Source organism: Strix uralensis, chromosome 10, assembly GCF_047716275.1.
Source record: "Strix uralensis isolate ZFMK-TIS-50842 chromosome 10, bStrUra1, whole genome shotgun sequence".
Lineage (NCBI taxonomy): Eukaryota > Metazoa > Chordata > Aves > Strigiformes > Strigidae > Strix > Strix uralensis.
In genome coordinates, this window is record NC_133981.1 from 14,109,050 (window position 1) to 14,122,063 (window position 13,014).

A 13,014-nucleotide genomic window follows, 5' to 3' on the forward strand; every position below is an offset into this window, starting at 1 on the left:
ACTGCTGACATCAGCAAGCTGGGGGGTCCCTGATCCATGCTGAGCCCTTGTGGTGCAGCATAGCCTGGCACAGCATGGCATGGCGTGGGGATGCTCACCCTGGGGCACTGCACAGTGCAGGGCTTCGGCTTCGGTTCCAGCTCCGGCTGGCAAGACAAAGGAAGCCCATGTGAACCTCAGGGTAGGAGAAGACACCAGCCCCCGTGGGGCTGCTTCCCGTTTCCCAGCTCCTGGGGTACCCCTGCCCTTACCCTGGTGGAGATGATGGTGCAGAGGTCGTCGGTGAGCTCTCCCTCCAGCTCTTCCAGGGCACTGCCACCACGATAGATGTACCGCGGGTCCTCGCTGGTGACCATGCGCCGGAGCTGCTCCCTGTCTGCCCCCTCCAAGCCCACCGCCAGCAGCTGGACCCCTGAGCCAAGAACACGCTCAGCACCCCACAGAACTCCCCACACACCCTGCTGGGATCCCATCCATCCTCACCCCCAGCCTTGATGTCCCTGGCTGCGGTGATGGCATCATCCCCGGAGGGGCCGTCGGCCAGGACCACCAGCACCGCCGGCACGCTGGGCCGGCGCCCCGCACCAGGGCTCAGCAGGTAGGTCCTGGCGAAGGTGATGGCTGCGCCTGGGGAGGGAGGAGGAGGAGGGGGGTGGTCAGCAGAGTCCTGCCAGCCACTGCCCCAGCTCCCGGCACAGCCCCTCACCAATGGCGTTCCCGCTGGGCTCCTCGTAGCGCATGGTGCGGATCTGCTCCAGCACGGCGGGCAGGTCACTGGAGCGGTTGAGGAGCAGCCAGGGCAGGCTGCGGTAGCTGTACGTGGCCAGAGCCACCTGTGAGGGTGCAGGGGAGCACTGGGCATCACTGCCTGCCCGCACCCCCTGGGCCCCCCGCCACCACAGCAGCACCCTACCTGGGTGCCCTCAGGGCCCAGGCGCCCCAGGGCAGACACAGTGTTGGAGAGGAGGGTGCGGACGGCATCAGCACCCGAGGAGCTGTCGCGGGTGCCATGCACCAGGAAGACGATGTCACCGCGGGCATCCCTGCAGACTGCAGGCAAGGAAGGGGTGAAGCCACCACCGGAGCAGAGACAAGCCCAGCCTGTCCCTGTAGTGACCCCACTGTACCTGTGCGCTCGCTGATGGAGGTCTCGGCACCCGGCACGCTCCCCAGGACTGGGCGGAGGGTGAAGGTGTAGCGCTGGCCCAAGCGCAGCCCGGAGACCTGCTGGGAGCTGGCAGCACCGGGCAGGGTCCGCCCTGTCTCCCCACCGGCTGCCGCCCAGGGGACAGAGTCAGGGGGACTGGCGGGGACCCTGTGGGGATGCTGCCCCCTGTCCTGGGGCCACCCACCCATCTCACCTGCAGCAGGGCTCCAGGACAGGATGTAGCCAGAGGCGCCGGGGACTGGAGCCCAGGTGAGAGTCACTGAGTCTCTCCGCACCTCTGTCACCCGCAGGCTGGTGATGTGGCCCGGGGCAGCTGCTGAAGAGGAGGAGGAAAGGGTGTCCCAGACCCACAGGGCAGCCCCCATCCCGCTCCTGGCTCCCAACCATCACCCTCCCCAGCCCAGGGCTGGGGCAGCCCAGTCCCCAGGTGCGCCCCTGGGCTCCAGCCCCGCACCAGGGATCCAATACCCCTTGATCCCACACAGTCCCTTACCAGTGATGGCGGTGACAGTGACTGGCTCGCTCTCCCGGCCACCAGCCAGGCTGGTGATGCTGATGTGGTAGTGCCGGCCTGGCTCCAGCCCCCCAAGGTCATAGGAGCTGGCAGTGGCTGGGAGCTGTTGGCTGCGCTGGGGTCCCCCTGCCCAGGGGAAGAGAGAAATGAAGGGGTGCAGCGTGGGGCTGGTGGGGATGCAGGGATGCCGGCCGGCCACGCTCACCCTCAGCAAGGCGCCAGACCAGGCGGTACCCGGTGCTGCCAGTCGCTGGCACCCAGGCCAGCCGCAGGCGGTGCTCCGAGGCCTCCATCACCTGGAAGCTGCTGACGGGGGGCAGCGGGGCTGCCTCCGCTGTGGGGCAGAAAGGCAGGTGTTAGGGGTAGGGGTGCTCAGTGTCACTCCAGGGTGCTGTGCCTCACCCAAGTACTCACGGGTGGTGACGACAATGGAGACAGGGTTGCCCTCCCGGTTGCCAATGAGCGCCGTCACCTTCACGGTGTAGGAGACACCTCCCTCCAGGTCCGGGATGTCGAAGGAGCTGGTGTGGCCAGGAACCCTCCGGCTGCTCTCCAAGCCCCCTGCCAAGGACCGTGGCATCAGCCCCCCACCCTGTCGCCCTCACAGCCCGCCCCTGTCCCCGTCCCAAGGTACCATCCCTGCGGCTCCACACCACACGGTAGGCGGTGGCTCCCGGCACGCCAACCCAGGTGACGCGGGCGACATTGCTCCTGGATGCCTGCACCTCCAGCCGGGACACCGTCCCCACTTGCTCAAGCGCTGCAAAACCGAGAGGGCCACTGTCACAGGGGCTCGCAGCAAGAGGCACCAGCCAGCACTGATGGGTGGGGAGACACCTCACCTATCCGCCCCGTGGCAGTGACGGGGCTGCCCTCGCGGCCATCCACAATGGCCGAGACGCCAACGGTGTAGACAACGCCGGTACGCAGTCCCTCAATAGTGAAGGCAGTGGGGTCGGCGGGGAGTAAGCGGGATTGCTCCAGACCTAGGAGAGATGGCCAGGATGGGAAGGGCTCTGGCACTGCTGCCACAGCGCCCTGCAGTCCCCATACTCACCGTCGCTGCCTCGCCACGTCAGCAGGTAGCCCCCAGCACCTGGCAGCCCTCGCCAGGTGACCCGCAGCTGGCTGGGACCGGCCTCCGTCACCCGCAGCTCTGAGATGCTGCCCACTGTTGGGTACTCTGCACCACCCCACAGCACCGTGGGGTCACCTCGGGGTGCCCAGAGGGTCCCCATGGCCACCCCAGCATCCCAAGGGCTTGCAGAGGGATAGAGGATAAATGCATGCTGGGGGGGAAAACACAGTACCGGGACTCCTGGTGCTAAACCCCGGTGTGGACTTACTGAGGCGGACGGTGAGTGTGGCAGCGCTGCCCTCCCGGCTGCCCGCTAGCGCCGAGACGCGCACCAGGTAGGCGATGCCCTCCCGGAGGTCACCCAGCTCCAGCCCCGTCTGGCTGCTGGGGACACGCCTCGTCCTCTCTGTGCCATCTGTGGGGAGCAGGGCAGCCGCAGACCCTCAGCACCGGCCAGCCAGGGTCACCCGGGTGCCACCTGCGCCCCTGCCCGCAGACTCACCCTGGTTATTGCGCACCACCACTTTGTACTCAGTGGCACCGGGGACACCAGTCCAGCCCAGCCGCACCCGCCTGCCCGACTCCTCAATGAGCCGCAGGTCTGACACGGTGCCCACGGGTGCCTCCACACCTGCAAGGGAATGCGGTGAGGCATGGCTGGAGCCACGCAGCCCAGACAGCATGGCCCCCACCTTCACTCTGGGCCATGACGGGAGAGCTGGGGGGTCTCATGGCCAAGGGGGTCCCCGGGCTGAGCAGTACCACGTGGGATGTCCCTCCATCACAACGGCTTGGAAGGTTGAGGGACAACCACAGCAGTCACTCACCTGTCTGGAAGGTGGTGACAGGGGTGGCCACCTCCCCGCCATCGTAGAGCGTGTAGAGGGTGATGCGGTACTCGGTGCCTGGCTGCAGCCCTGTCAGCTGGTAGGTGTTGGTGCTGCTGGGGAGTGACACTGTCCTGGGGGGCTCCAGTCCTGTGGGGAGGGGAGGGTCACCACCAACTGCCAGCACAAGGGGTCTTCAGGGGCAACCGGGCACCCTTAGCTCACCTGTGGCTCTCTTCCACTCCAGGCGGTAGCCGCGGGCATCACGGGTGCCGCTCCAGAGCACCTGGATGGACGTGGGGCCCAGGATGTTGGTCTGCAGCATCTGCTCCGCACCTGCCTCTGCAAGAGCGACCCCATGGGCCAGGTTGCCCCATGCTGCTCTGCTGCTGGCCACTCACCCCGGCGTGTCCCCGACCCCGCACAACAGGGTAGGGAGTGGGATGGTCCCCACCCCATCCTGTGGCAATGGCACCAGGGGTAGAGCCAGAGGCCAGAGGCAGGATGGCATCACCCGTACCCACCACCTACCCGTCCTCTGCCGCACGGTGGCTGTGGGCCCCTCCAGCTGCTCGAAGAGCGGGGCCACTGTCACCACGTAGTCGGTGTTGGGCTGCAGCCCCCCCAGCGCGTGTGACGTCCGCCCAGCATCCAGGTCCACCCTGTGCCTGTCCTGCCCTATGAGAGCCGGCGCAGCAGTCCCTTGGGGGGTCTGGGCAGTGGATGCCACCACCCCCCTCCTGTCCCTCCTCCCTGGGGCCACCGGCAGAAGGGAAGCAAGCTCTGGGATGGACATCTACCTGTGAGGGTCACCCAGGAGAGCCGGTAGCCGGTGGCACCGCTGACGGGCTGCCAGGCCAGCAGCATGCTCTGCGCCGAGACATTGTGGATGGCCAAGTGCTGCACGCCCGCCGGGCGCCCTGTGGGGGAGAGGTGCCTGTCTCATCCCCCACGCAAGAACGGGGCAGGGGGCAGCAGGAAGCACCTTCGTCTGCAAACCCGCCTGCTCTGGGGAGGGGGGAAGCCCCCTTGCCCCTGCTCATGGATGCTGAGCTGCGCTGAGGTCACCGAGTGCAGCCCACACCCGGGCGGCTCCTTCAAAGCACCCCAGCTCCACCAAACTGGAGCTCAAACGCCTTCCTCTTAATGCCTTAAATACTTTCTGCTGGTTAAGGCTGCCTGGGGCAGCTGAAGGAATTGGTTTGCCAAAATTTGAGGCTTGTAAATGTGTTGCCCCGGGGCCTCACCCCCACTCTTGCCCAGCAATGGTTTCCACCACCCTCACGGAAACAGTGCTTTCCCCCCCAAAGAGCACGGTGCTTGAATTTATAAAAAAAACCCTGCATTTTTTCGGTCAACATTTTTTACATCACGTGGGGAAAGCTCCAGAGGAAACACTCCCATAAGGCTATGAAGGAGCTGGGAGAGCACACTGTGCTCCATCCCCTCCGGGAGCACCTTTTGGGGCTCAGAGCATCACCTTGTAGTCATTCTCACCCACATCCCCATCCCGGCCCCCCCAAGCAGCAATGGGCCAGGCAGCCCCATCCCCATGGGGCATGGTGACTGGAAGGGCTGTCCCTGGGCTGGGAACTCATCCCTGTCCCCGGCTGAGCCCAGGGCTGGGTGCAGTGCTTACGTGTCCGGGCGGTGAGGGTGGCAGGGATGGCGGGCTGCTGCGCATAGCGGGGTTGGAGCGTCACCACATACTCGGTGTTGGGGCGCAGGTTGCTCAGTGTGGCCGACTGTGCGCTGGCCCCCAGGCTCTTCTCCTCCCGCTGGGCTGCTCCTGAGGGGGAAGTGGAGGGGTAAGGGTGGGCGCAGGGGCACAGCACATGCCGGGCCCAGCAGGGAAGGGGTGTCCGTGGGCTGGCACCCTGCCCCAGGGATGCCAGGCGGTGCCAGGGGTGGGGAGCGCTGGGAGAGGCTGGGATGGCGGCCAGGGCAGGGGCACCCATCAGAGCGCCCAGGGCCAGGGAGGGGCTTCCAGGTGTGCAGCTCCATCCCAGCGCCGGGCTGGGACAGGGGTCTGCCGCCTACCCCCCACATGCAGCCACCGCGCTCTCAGTCCCGGGAGGAGGCACACATGGGGCTCCCGGCCACCATGTACACCCATGCACACACTTCAAGCCCTGGGAACAAAAGCCTCCGGGTGTAGGAACACACACGCTGCCTCCACTCCTCTGTACGCACACGTGCCCCACTGCCTGCACACGAGCGGCAGCTGCCGTGGTGAAGGCAGGCATGCACACACCCGCAGTGCTCTCGGCATGCGCCCCCTGCATCACCCCCATGCAGGCACCCCCCCAAGCATGCACCCCACCATGCATACACCCTGCCAGGCAACCTCCTGCCACGTCCTGCCCAGCCCAGGGGCTGCACAAAGGCAGGGCATCCAGGCAGGGCCATCCCCTCTCAGGAACCGTCCGCCCACCTTGCATGGTGTAGCCGAGGCTGTAGCCCTGGGGGGGCTCAGGGCTGGGCTGCCAGGCCAGCCGCAGGAAGGTCGGTCCAGTCTCCACCACACGGAAATCCAGCACGGAGCTGGCACGGCTCTCTGGGGGCACAGGGAGCCAGGGATGAGCCCCCAGCGCCATGTGCTGTGGGCACCCAGCACCTGCCTGCGTCCCCATCCTCGTGGGCATGGACACTCACGGGTGCGTGCTCGGCCGGACACCGACTCGCCGATGTTGTTGGCGTACTGGGCAGTGACGGTGACCAGGTACTCTGTCCCCGTGCGCAGTCCCCGCAGCACAGTGCTCGTTTCCCGTGGCCCCAGGCTCACCTGGGCAGGGACAGTGTCACCCCCCACCACTCCCAGGCCACACACGGGGCCACCGGGTACCCCCGGGGACTCAGAACAAGCAGGTGTGAGCACTCACCTCCTGCCTCTCTGCCACGATCGGCTGCCCCAGCCCCGTCAGCGGCACGTGATGCACCCGGTAGCCGGTGACAGGGCCGCTGGCTGCCGTCCAGTGGATCCGCAGCTGGTCAAGGCCTCGCTCCAGGATCTCCAGGTTGGAGGGACCGGTGTGGCTCGTCCCATCTGTGGGGGAGCATAGGGGCCATCAGTTTCAGGGTGCATGCGTTAGTGGGGAGAGCTTGCCAGGGTGGCACAGCCATGTGTCCGGTGGGACAGTACAAGCCAGGAGGGTATTTTGGGGAGGATGGGTGCTAAGCGTGCACCCAGGGTGAGCGCAGCCTGGCACCCAGCACTGCCAGCACCCATACCCTGCAGGGAGGAGGGTGGATGCCCATACCCAGGAGGCGCAGGGTGCCCCCCACGCTCGTGCACACCCTGCGTGTCATCAGCGGCACCAGCGTCCCCAGCAGCTTGAAGTCACCAACGTAGAAGAAGAAGGCTTCAGTGGGCATTGAGGCCACACGGATCAGCTCCTTGTGGTCAGCGTTCTTGATCCCTGGCAGGGATGAGGATGATGGGTGAGGGCAGGGACCCTGAACCCAGTGGGAACCCCCCTTAGCCAGCGCTGAAGCCTCACTCACCCACAGCAAAGACCTTGATGCCCTGGCTCTTCAGCTTCGCTGCCGGCCCCTCGGCATCATCCTGGGACTTGCCATCCGTGATGAGGATGCAGATCTGCAGGGCCAGACGAGAGCCATGAGACCCAGCCTGGGGCCCACAGACCCAGTGCATCCCCCCGGGGTGTCCCCAGGACGTACCTGGGGGACCCCTGGCCGGATCTGCGTGGGGCTGAAGAAGTTGTCAGCGATGTAGCGGAAGCCGGCACCGGTCCGTGTGTTGCCACCCTTGTAGCTCAGCTGCTGGATGGCCTTCCGGACACTTGTGCCGTCCGTGTGTTGGGAGAAGGGGAACTCCACCCTGCGGGGCGCAGGAGACACGTCACCTCCCGGCCCTGCCACCCCGCCACCCCGCATACCCCCTCCCCGGGGCTCACCGTGGCTCATCACTGTACTGTGCCACGGCGAAGCGCACTGCCTTCTCGCCCACCACCTGCACGAAGGGCACCACCAGGTCCTCCATGAAGGTGCGGACGGCGCGGAAGTTGTTCCTGCCAATGCTGGACGAGCCGTCCACCAGGAAGGCGATGTCGGCCTCCAGCACGTCCTTGCACACCGCTGCGGGGCGGTGACAGCGCTCAGGGCACAGACTAGCACCATGGCATGGTGCTGCTGGGCCCCTCTCACCCTCCCCCACTGCGTGCACCCCGTGCTCAGCACCCACCTTGGCTCCTCTTCTGTGCCGTGGCTGCCGGGGGGCCCAAGAGCGCGGGGAGCACGGCAAGGAGCAGGAGCCGGCCACTCATCGTGGGAGCCTGAGGGAGAGGATGCTGCCACCACCACCCCACACCAGCCCCACGCCTCTGGGGACAGCGGTGACAGAGCAGCTCGGTCCAGGAGGTCCCAGCACTGTGCTGTGTCAGGATGCCTGGAAGGACAAGGTGCCAGCGCCGACCTGGGTACCACCGCTGACACCCCGCGGTGCAGGGGAGCCCCGCTTTGGGCCGGGGCAGGGAGGCAGCGGGGCTGTGCCCGGCTGTGTTACCAGGCGTCCCCCGTGCCAGGGGAGCAGCCAGCAGCACCCAGCACACACACGGCATGCCAGCTCTGCCGGCTCACCGAAAAGTGCCGGGCGGGCAGTGGCCGGCCTGCGTCTGGCCAGGTGGGAGCGGTGCTGGTGGCTGCCCCACGGCAGGGCAGGGGCTGGCGGTGGTGCCAGGCGCGGGAGGGCATGGTCGCCTGCGTGGCCTGTGCCCGGCAGCCTGGCCCCGCTCCAGCCCTCCCCGGTCAGCCTGGCCGGGCCTCCCCGCGGCCCCACTCGCTGCCCCGCGCTCGGGGAGCCGTGCCCCAGCCCCGGCTGCAGGGTGTGCGCGGGCTCTGCCTCCACAAGCCCTTCCCGCTGCCTCCTGACTGCCTCCCGCCTGCCTGTTCCACGCCTCGGCACCACCAGCCGCTCACCCCGGCTGCTCCTGCCCACCGGCCCCCAGCTTGAAGGGGCTCCCCACCACCCCGGGAAGAGTGGCAGAAGCGGGGTGCTCTAGGGAGCTGGGGACCCAGGCTGGGTGAGCGCTGCCCGCGACCCCCCCCCCGCCCCGCCGCTTCCCACGTCCCCGGCTGCGGGGGGCACCCGGCCTGACACCACTGTGATGACCACGCCGGGTCTCAGCCCAAGCGCAGCCCGGCACGGCTGAACCCAGGAGGAGCGAGCCCCGGCACGGGTCGGCGAACGGGCGCCCACGGGTGCCCTCGTGGGAGCTCGGTCCCGCCCGGCGGCGCCCCGCGCCTGCACCGGGACCCCCACGACAGCCCCCCCGGCCGCAGACACTCACCCACCGCCCCCCGCGGGGCCGCTCCCTGCCGAGCCGCTCCGTGCCGAGCCGAGCCGAGCCGGGCGCAGGCGGTGCCGGCGCGGAGCGGCCCCCGGCGCTCCCGCCCCTTTATTGAGGGCGGCCCGGAGCGCGGTGCCGGGGTGGGGGGGACGTGGGGGGGGCACGGGAGCGCCGCGGCCCCCGCCCAGCCCAGCCCCCCAAAACAAACTTTTCCTACGCAGTCCCCGGGGAAGGGAGGAAAGTGGCTTTTCGGGCTGTTCCCCCCCAAAGTGCCGCCGCTGGCTCCCCCGCTGGTTGCACCCTGGGCAGGGGTTGGTGAAGCAGGAGGGGTTGGACCCCCAGGAAGGGTTTCTGCTGCGTTTGCCACGGAGACCTCGGTGCGGGGCCGAGTGGGCCCCGGTGGGGCTCAAGGCAGTTTTCCCTCCAGCATCTCCATCCTCCATGTCCCGGGAACGTGGTGAGAGGCTCTGGGACCTGCCAGCCAGGAGCCGGCCACGCACCTCCACCCATCTCGGGGGAATGTGTCCCCAGGGACCTCAGGACACTGCCTGGCCCTGGGCAGAGCTGGATGGAGCTGCCATGGGGACCCGAGCCCTGGACCCCTCCGGGCCAGAGCCTGGCTCTGAGCACCAGCCCTGGGAAGGACGATGGTGGTGAAGAAGGGCTGCTCCCCACGCCACCACAGCTCCCACACGGCTGCAGGACCTTTCCTGCACCCACAGCTCATGGTACCCATGACGTGGGACCCTAGCACCCATGGCTCAAGTATGGGGACTGCCCTGGAACCAGCTGTGGGGCATCCTCCTGCCCTGCTCTGGACACTGTCTCCCAGCAGCCACCAGAGCAGACTGGTGACCAAGACCTACCCTGGAGCTGGAGAAACTTGCTGGGAAGCTGCTGGCTGCCGTAGGTGGGAGGGGATGCCCAGCAAGGTGGGCAGGGACCCTGCGCTGCCCTGGTCTCACTCCCTGCCTACCCAGCGACTGGCAGGACTGTCCCCTGGGGCTCTTCCTCAGCCCAGGGTGTGGCCCTGACCCTTAGGGTGCCTCTCACCCCCAGGATACCCTGTGGGACCACACTGCTCCTTGGGGCACATCACACTGCACCCCATCCTCCCCTCTGGTGCCTGTGCTTACCTGGGGCTGACCCAAGCTCATGGCCCCAGCATGTGCCCCATGCCACCTCCCCTCTGTCCCCTTGGTCACCCTGCAACCCCCTGTCCCCAGCACCCCGCATACCTGTGCCCTCCCGGACGCCGGCCCAGGGGCTCCCCTCCGGCTCCTGGCGGCGCAGTGGGCAGGTCCAGGGGCATCTTCCTGTGGGCAGCGAGGGGAGCAACAGTGGGGGTCCCTGGGGCCCAGCGCCACCTCTCAGCTGGGGGCCCGGGGCAGGGCCACCTGCCACTGAGCAAAGATGCTCCAGGGCCGGCTGCAGGCAACTTTCCCAGGCACACACTGTTCCCAAGCAGGGGAGGAGCGGCGATGCCCCCACTCTTCTTAAAGGCGCAGCAAGCAGTGCATCCCCTCCTCTTCATTAGCCTTCCTCTTGTTAGGCCCCAGCCCTGGCCCCCAAACCTGGCTGGCTGGCTCCAAAGTTCACTGTGGCCACGGGTTTCCCCCAGCCTGCCCCAGCTCTGTGGGTCTGGCTGTGGGTCCAGCATCCCCAGGTCAGGGCTGTCCCCAAACCCTCCTCCCACTGGAGCTTGCTTAATGAAGGCAGGGCGGCCTGTCCCAATTAGACAAGGGGCTTCGTTAAACAGGGAGCGGAGGGCTCTGCCAAGGGCTCTGTGGCTGGCCCCAGGCCCGGAGCTGGCAGAGCAGCCCCACGGTGCGGTGCCGGCAGCAGGGCACGGGCGGGCGGCTGTCGCCCTGGCTAATGGGGGGCAACGCTGGAGTGAGCATCGCCCAGTCAGCACCGCAGCCAGGGGCACTGGCGCAGCGATGCTCTGCAGCTGTGCCGAGGGCTCTGCCTGCCACCTCAGCACCCAGGAACACGGCAGGGACTGGTGTGGGGTGATCCCCAAACATTTCTCCCCCATGGGCAGCCCAGCAGCATCTTGACCATCTTGCCAGCAGCATCCCTCTTGCATTGGCACTGAAGGGGGGCATGTGAGGGTGCTGGGTCCCCAAAACCAGAGGGCCTCCTCCTCTGCAGTGTTTCCCAGCTTCTCCCCCACATACCAGGGCCAGGGAAGGAATCCGCGGCCCCGGGCGCGGGACGGTGCTGCCTCAGCGAAGAGAGAGCACCAGGTGCGAGTGACTCACGCAGCCGCCCCGCGCCGCTGCACGCCAGTCCCTCCGGGAACATCCCGAAAAGCTGTCGGCCCTTTCCCAAGCCTGGTGGGCTGGCAGCCAGGCCGCCAGTCCTTATTTCCACAGGCTTGGGGTTCCCCGTCTCCCAGCTGGCTTGGCCCCAAAGGGCATTGACTCCTCTCCACTGACTCTCATCAAAGCTTTCAGGGCTGACCCTAACCCCAGCCCCTCATCCCTTCCTGCCCTGTGCATGCCACCCTGGTCCCCAAATGCCACTCACCAGCTGGCCACACACCCCCAGTGGCACAGTGTTTGCTACCCCACAAGTCTCAGATCATGAGAAGCCCCAAAACATCTCCCCAGGTCGCACTGGCCCTGATCCCTGCAGGGCACTGCCCTGGGCTGCAGGCACAGGGGGTCACACCAGCCCCAGGGACCGGAGCCCCCCAGTTTGAGAGCGGGCATGTGGGAAGCACCAGAGCTGAGCCTCTCCCTACCCTGTGCTTACCAGGCAGGTGGCCTCACCACTGCCTTAGTGGGAAACAAGAGGAAAATCTGTTTTCTTCAGCCCCAGGTGAGGTTTCAGCTCCGTGTCGGGTGGCAGGAAAGATGAGTCACGCGCACAGTGAGGCACGGCCCAGTGAGATGTGTGCTGGGCTGCAGAGCCAGCTGCAACCACGGTGCCGTGGGTCCTGTGCCCCATCTTCTGCCCACCCTCTCCTCATCCCGTGGCTGCTGCCTTCAGCACTGATCCTCCACAGGCTGGGATTCAGCATAACCCTTGCAGTTTTTTACTTTCTTGGCACTACGGTGGTCCGGCAGTGCTCCCCACTTGGGCACAGCGTGGGCATCCCCAGCCGGCAGGGATGCATGGGGCAGCTCCGTGCCTGCCCCTCGCCAGGCCCTCTTAAATTTTGGGGCTTGCAGGCAGAGGAGCAGTGGGGGGCTGGCTCTGAGGCGGGCAAGGGGAGGAGGAGCTGGCTGGAGCCAGAGGGGGAACCTCGCCTGCCGCAGGGGCCGGTTGGGACACGCTCCAGGAACGTCTCCCAGCTCCCTGCCATGGCACCCAGCCGCTCACCCCCAGCATCCCAGGAAAGGGGCCCGTGGACCCCCACTGCCATCACCAGCCAGCTGGGGGAGACCATCATGCTCATGGTGCAGCCTTGGGGGACCCCTGTGCCATTCCGCAGGGCTCCCCAGCAAGCCCAGAGGCCACGGAATGGGCCAGGGCTGGGAACTGGTCACCCCTTGCCTCCTGCTGACCTGCCCCAAGGGGTTTGGGGTGGGACACAGCCATGCCAACCCTCCAAGCTGTGCTTCACAAGGGGAATGGACAGCAGACCCCCACGTCCTCTGTGCTGAAGGGGATATTTTGCAGCACCACATCCTGCTGCTGTCCCAACCCACATGGGAAAGGAAGCAAAGTATCACATCAGGGTGAACCTGTGACTGGTGAGCTGCTCTCTCTGCCCAGCAGCTCTAGGGATGCCCAAAACGAGGGGGATGCTGCGGACACAGCAGCAGGGAGGGTGGGTGAAGGAGAATGAAGGCAAGTGGTCCCGCTGCAGCCAGGCTTGGGGTCGGGCTGAGCTCGCTATGCCCCCCGTGCCAGGGCTCCCTGTGAGACAGGCACTTGCCCTGGATCCCCCCCACAGCTGCTGCGGAGGGATGGGAAGTTGTTCTGCCCATAAACTGTTGTGTTTGGAGGCTGCTGCCAGCACGGCCGCACACCAGTGTCTCATGGAGCTGCGCTGGACTGTGGCCAGGCCCTGCTGTCCATGCATGCAGGGCTCAGGGAGGGAATGGTGACACTGCAGGGACGTGACTCCCCTTGGCTGAGTCAGGCAGGAGAAGGCAGCCCTGGTC

General features: G+C 67.0%; 1 protein-coding gene across 1 annotated transcript in view; it reads right to left on the reverse strand.

Moving 5' to 3' along the window:
* Window positions 1-11,203, reverse strand: part of COL7A1 (collagen type VII alpha 1 chain) — a 32,361-nt gene extending 21,158 nt beyond the window's left edge. The window contains exons 1-31 of the mRNA XM_074878713.1: window positions 11,077-11,203; window positions 10,723-10,784; window positions 10,135-10,212; window positions 7,792-7,882; window positions 7,505-7,685; window positions 7,269-7,428; window positions 7,092-7,185; window positions 6,848-7,006; window positions 6,470-6,633; window positions 6,243-6,372; window positions 6,022-6,144; window positions 5,227-5,376; window positions 4,388-4,507; window positions 4,119-4,265; window positions 3,813-3,929; window positions 3,588-3,737; window positions 3,263-3,391; window positions 3,029-3,175; window positions 2,740-2,865; window positions 2,525-2,668; window positions 2,317-2,442; window positions 2,097-2,243; window positions 1,888-2,016; window positions 1,662-1,808; window positions 1,362-1,484; window positions 1,128-1,274; window positions 914-1,050; window positions 707-833; window positions 484-627; window positions 252-412; window positions 99-146 (exon numbers count right to left, since the gene is read on the reverse strand). Of these exons, the coding sequence (XP_074734814.1) occupies window positions 99-146; window positions 252-412; window positions 484-627; window positions 707-833; window positions 914-1,050; window positions 1,128-1,274; window positions 1,362-1,484; window positions 1,662-1,808; window positions 1,888-2,016; window positions 2,097-2,243; window positions 2,317-2,442; window positions 2,525-2,668; window positions 2,740-2,865; window positions 3,029-3,175; window positions 3,263-3,391; window positions 3,588-3,737; window positions 3,813-3,929; window positions 4,119-4,265; window positions 4,388-4,507; window positions 5,227-5,376; window positions 6,022-6,144; window positions 6,243-6,372; window positions 6,470-6,633; window positions 6,848-7,006; window positions 7,092-7,185; window positions 7,269-7,428; window positions 7,505-7,685; window positions 7,792-7,882; window positions 10,135-10,212; window positions 10,723-10,784; window positions 11,077-11,203 (4,035 nt within the window). The remainder of the gene's footprint in view (window positions 1-98; window positions 147-251; window positions 413-483; window positions 628-706; window positions 834-913; window positions 1,051-1,127; window positions 1,275-1,361; window positions 1,485-1,661; window positions 1,809-1,887; window positions 2,017-2,096; window positions 2,244-2,316; window positions 2,443-2,524; window positions 2,669-2,739; window positions 2,866-3,028; window positions 3,176-3,262; window positions 3,392-3,587; window positions 3,738-3,812; window positions 3,930-4,118; window positions 4,266-4,387; window positions 4,508-5,226; window positions 5,377-6,021; window positions 6,145-6,242; window positions 6,373-6,469; window positions 6,634-6,847; window positions 7,007-7,091; window positions 7,186-7,268; window positions 7,429-7,504; window positions 7,686-7,791; window positions 7,883-10,134; window positions 10,213-10,722; window positions 10,785-11,076) is intronic.
* Between the last annotated feature and the right edge of the window lie 1,811 nt (window positions 11,204-13,014).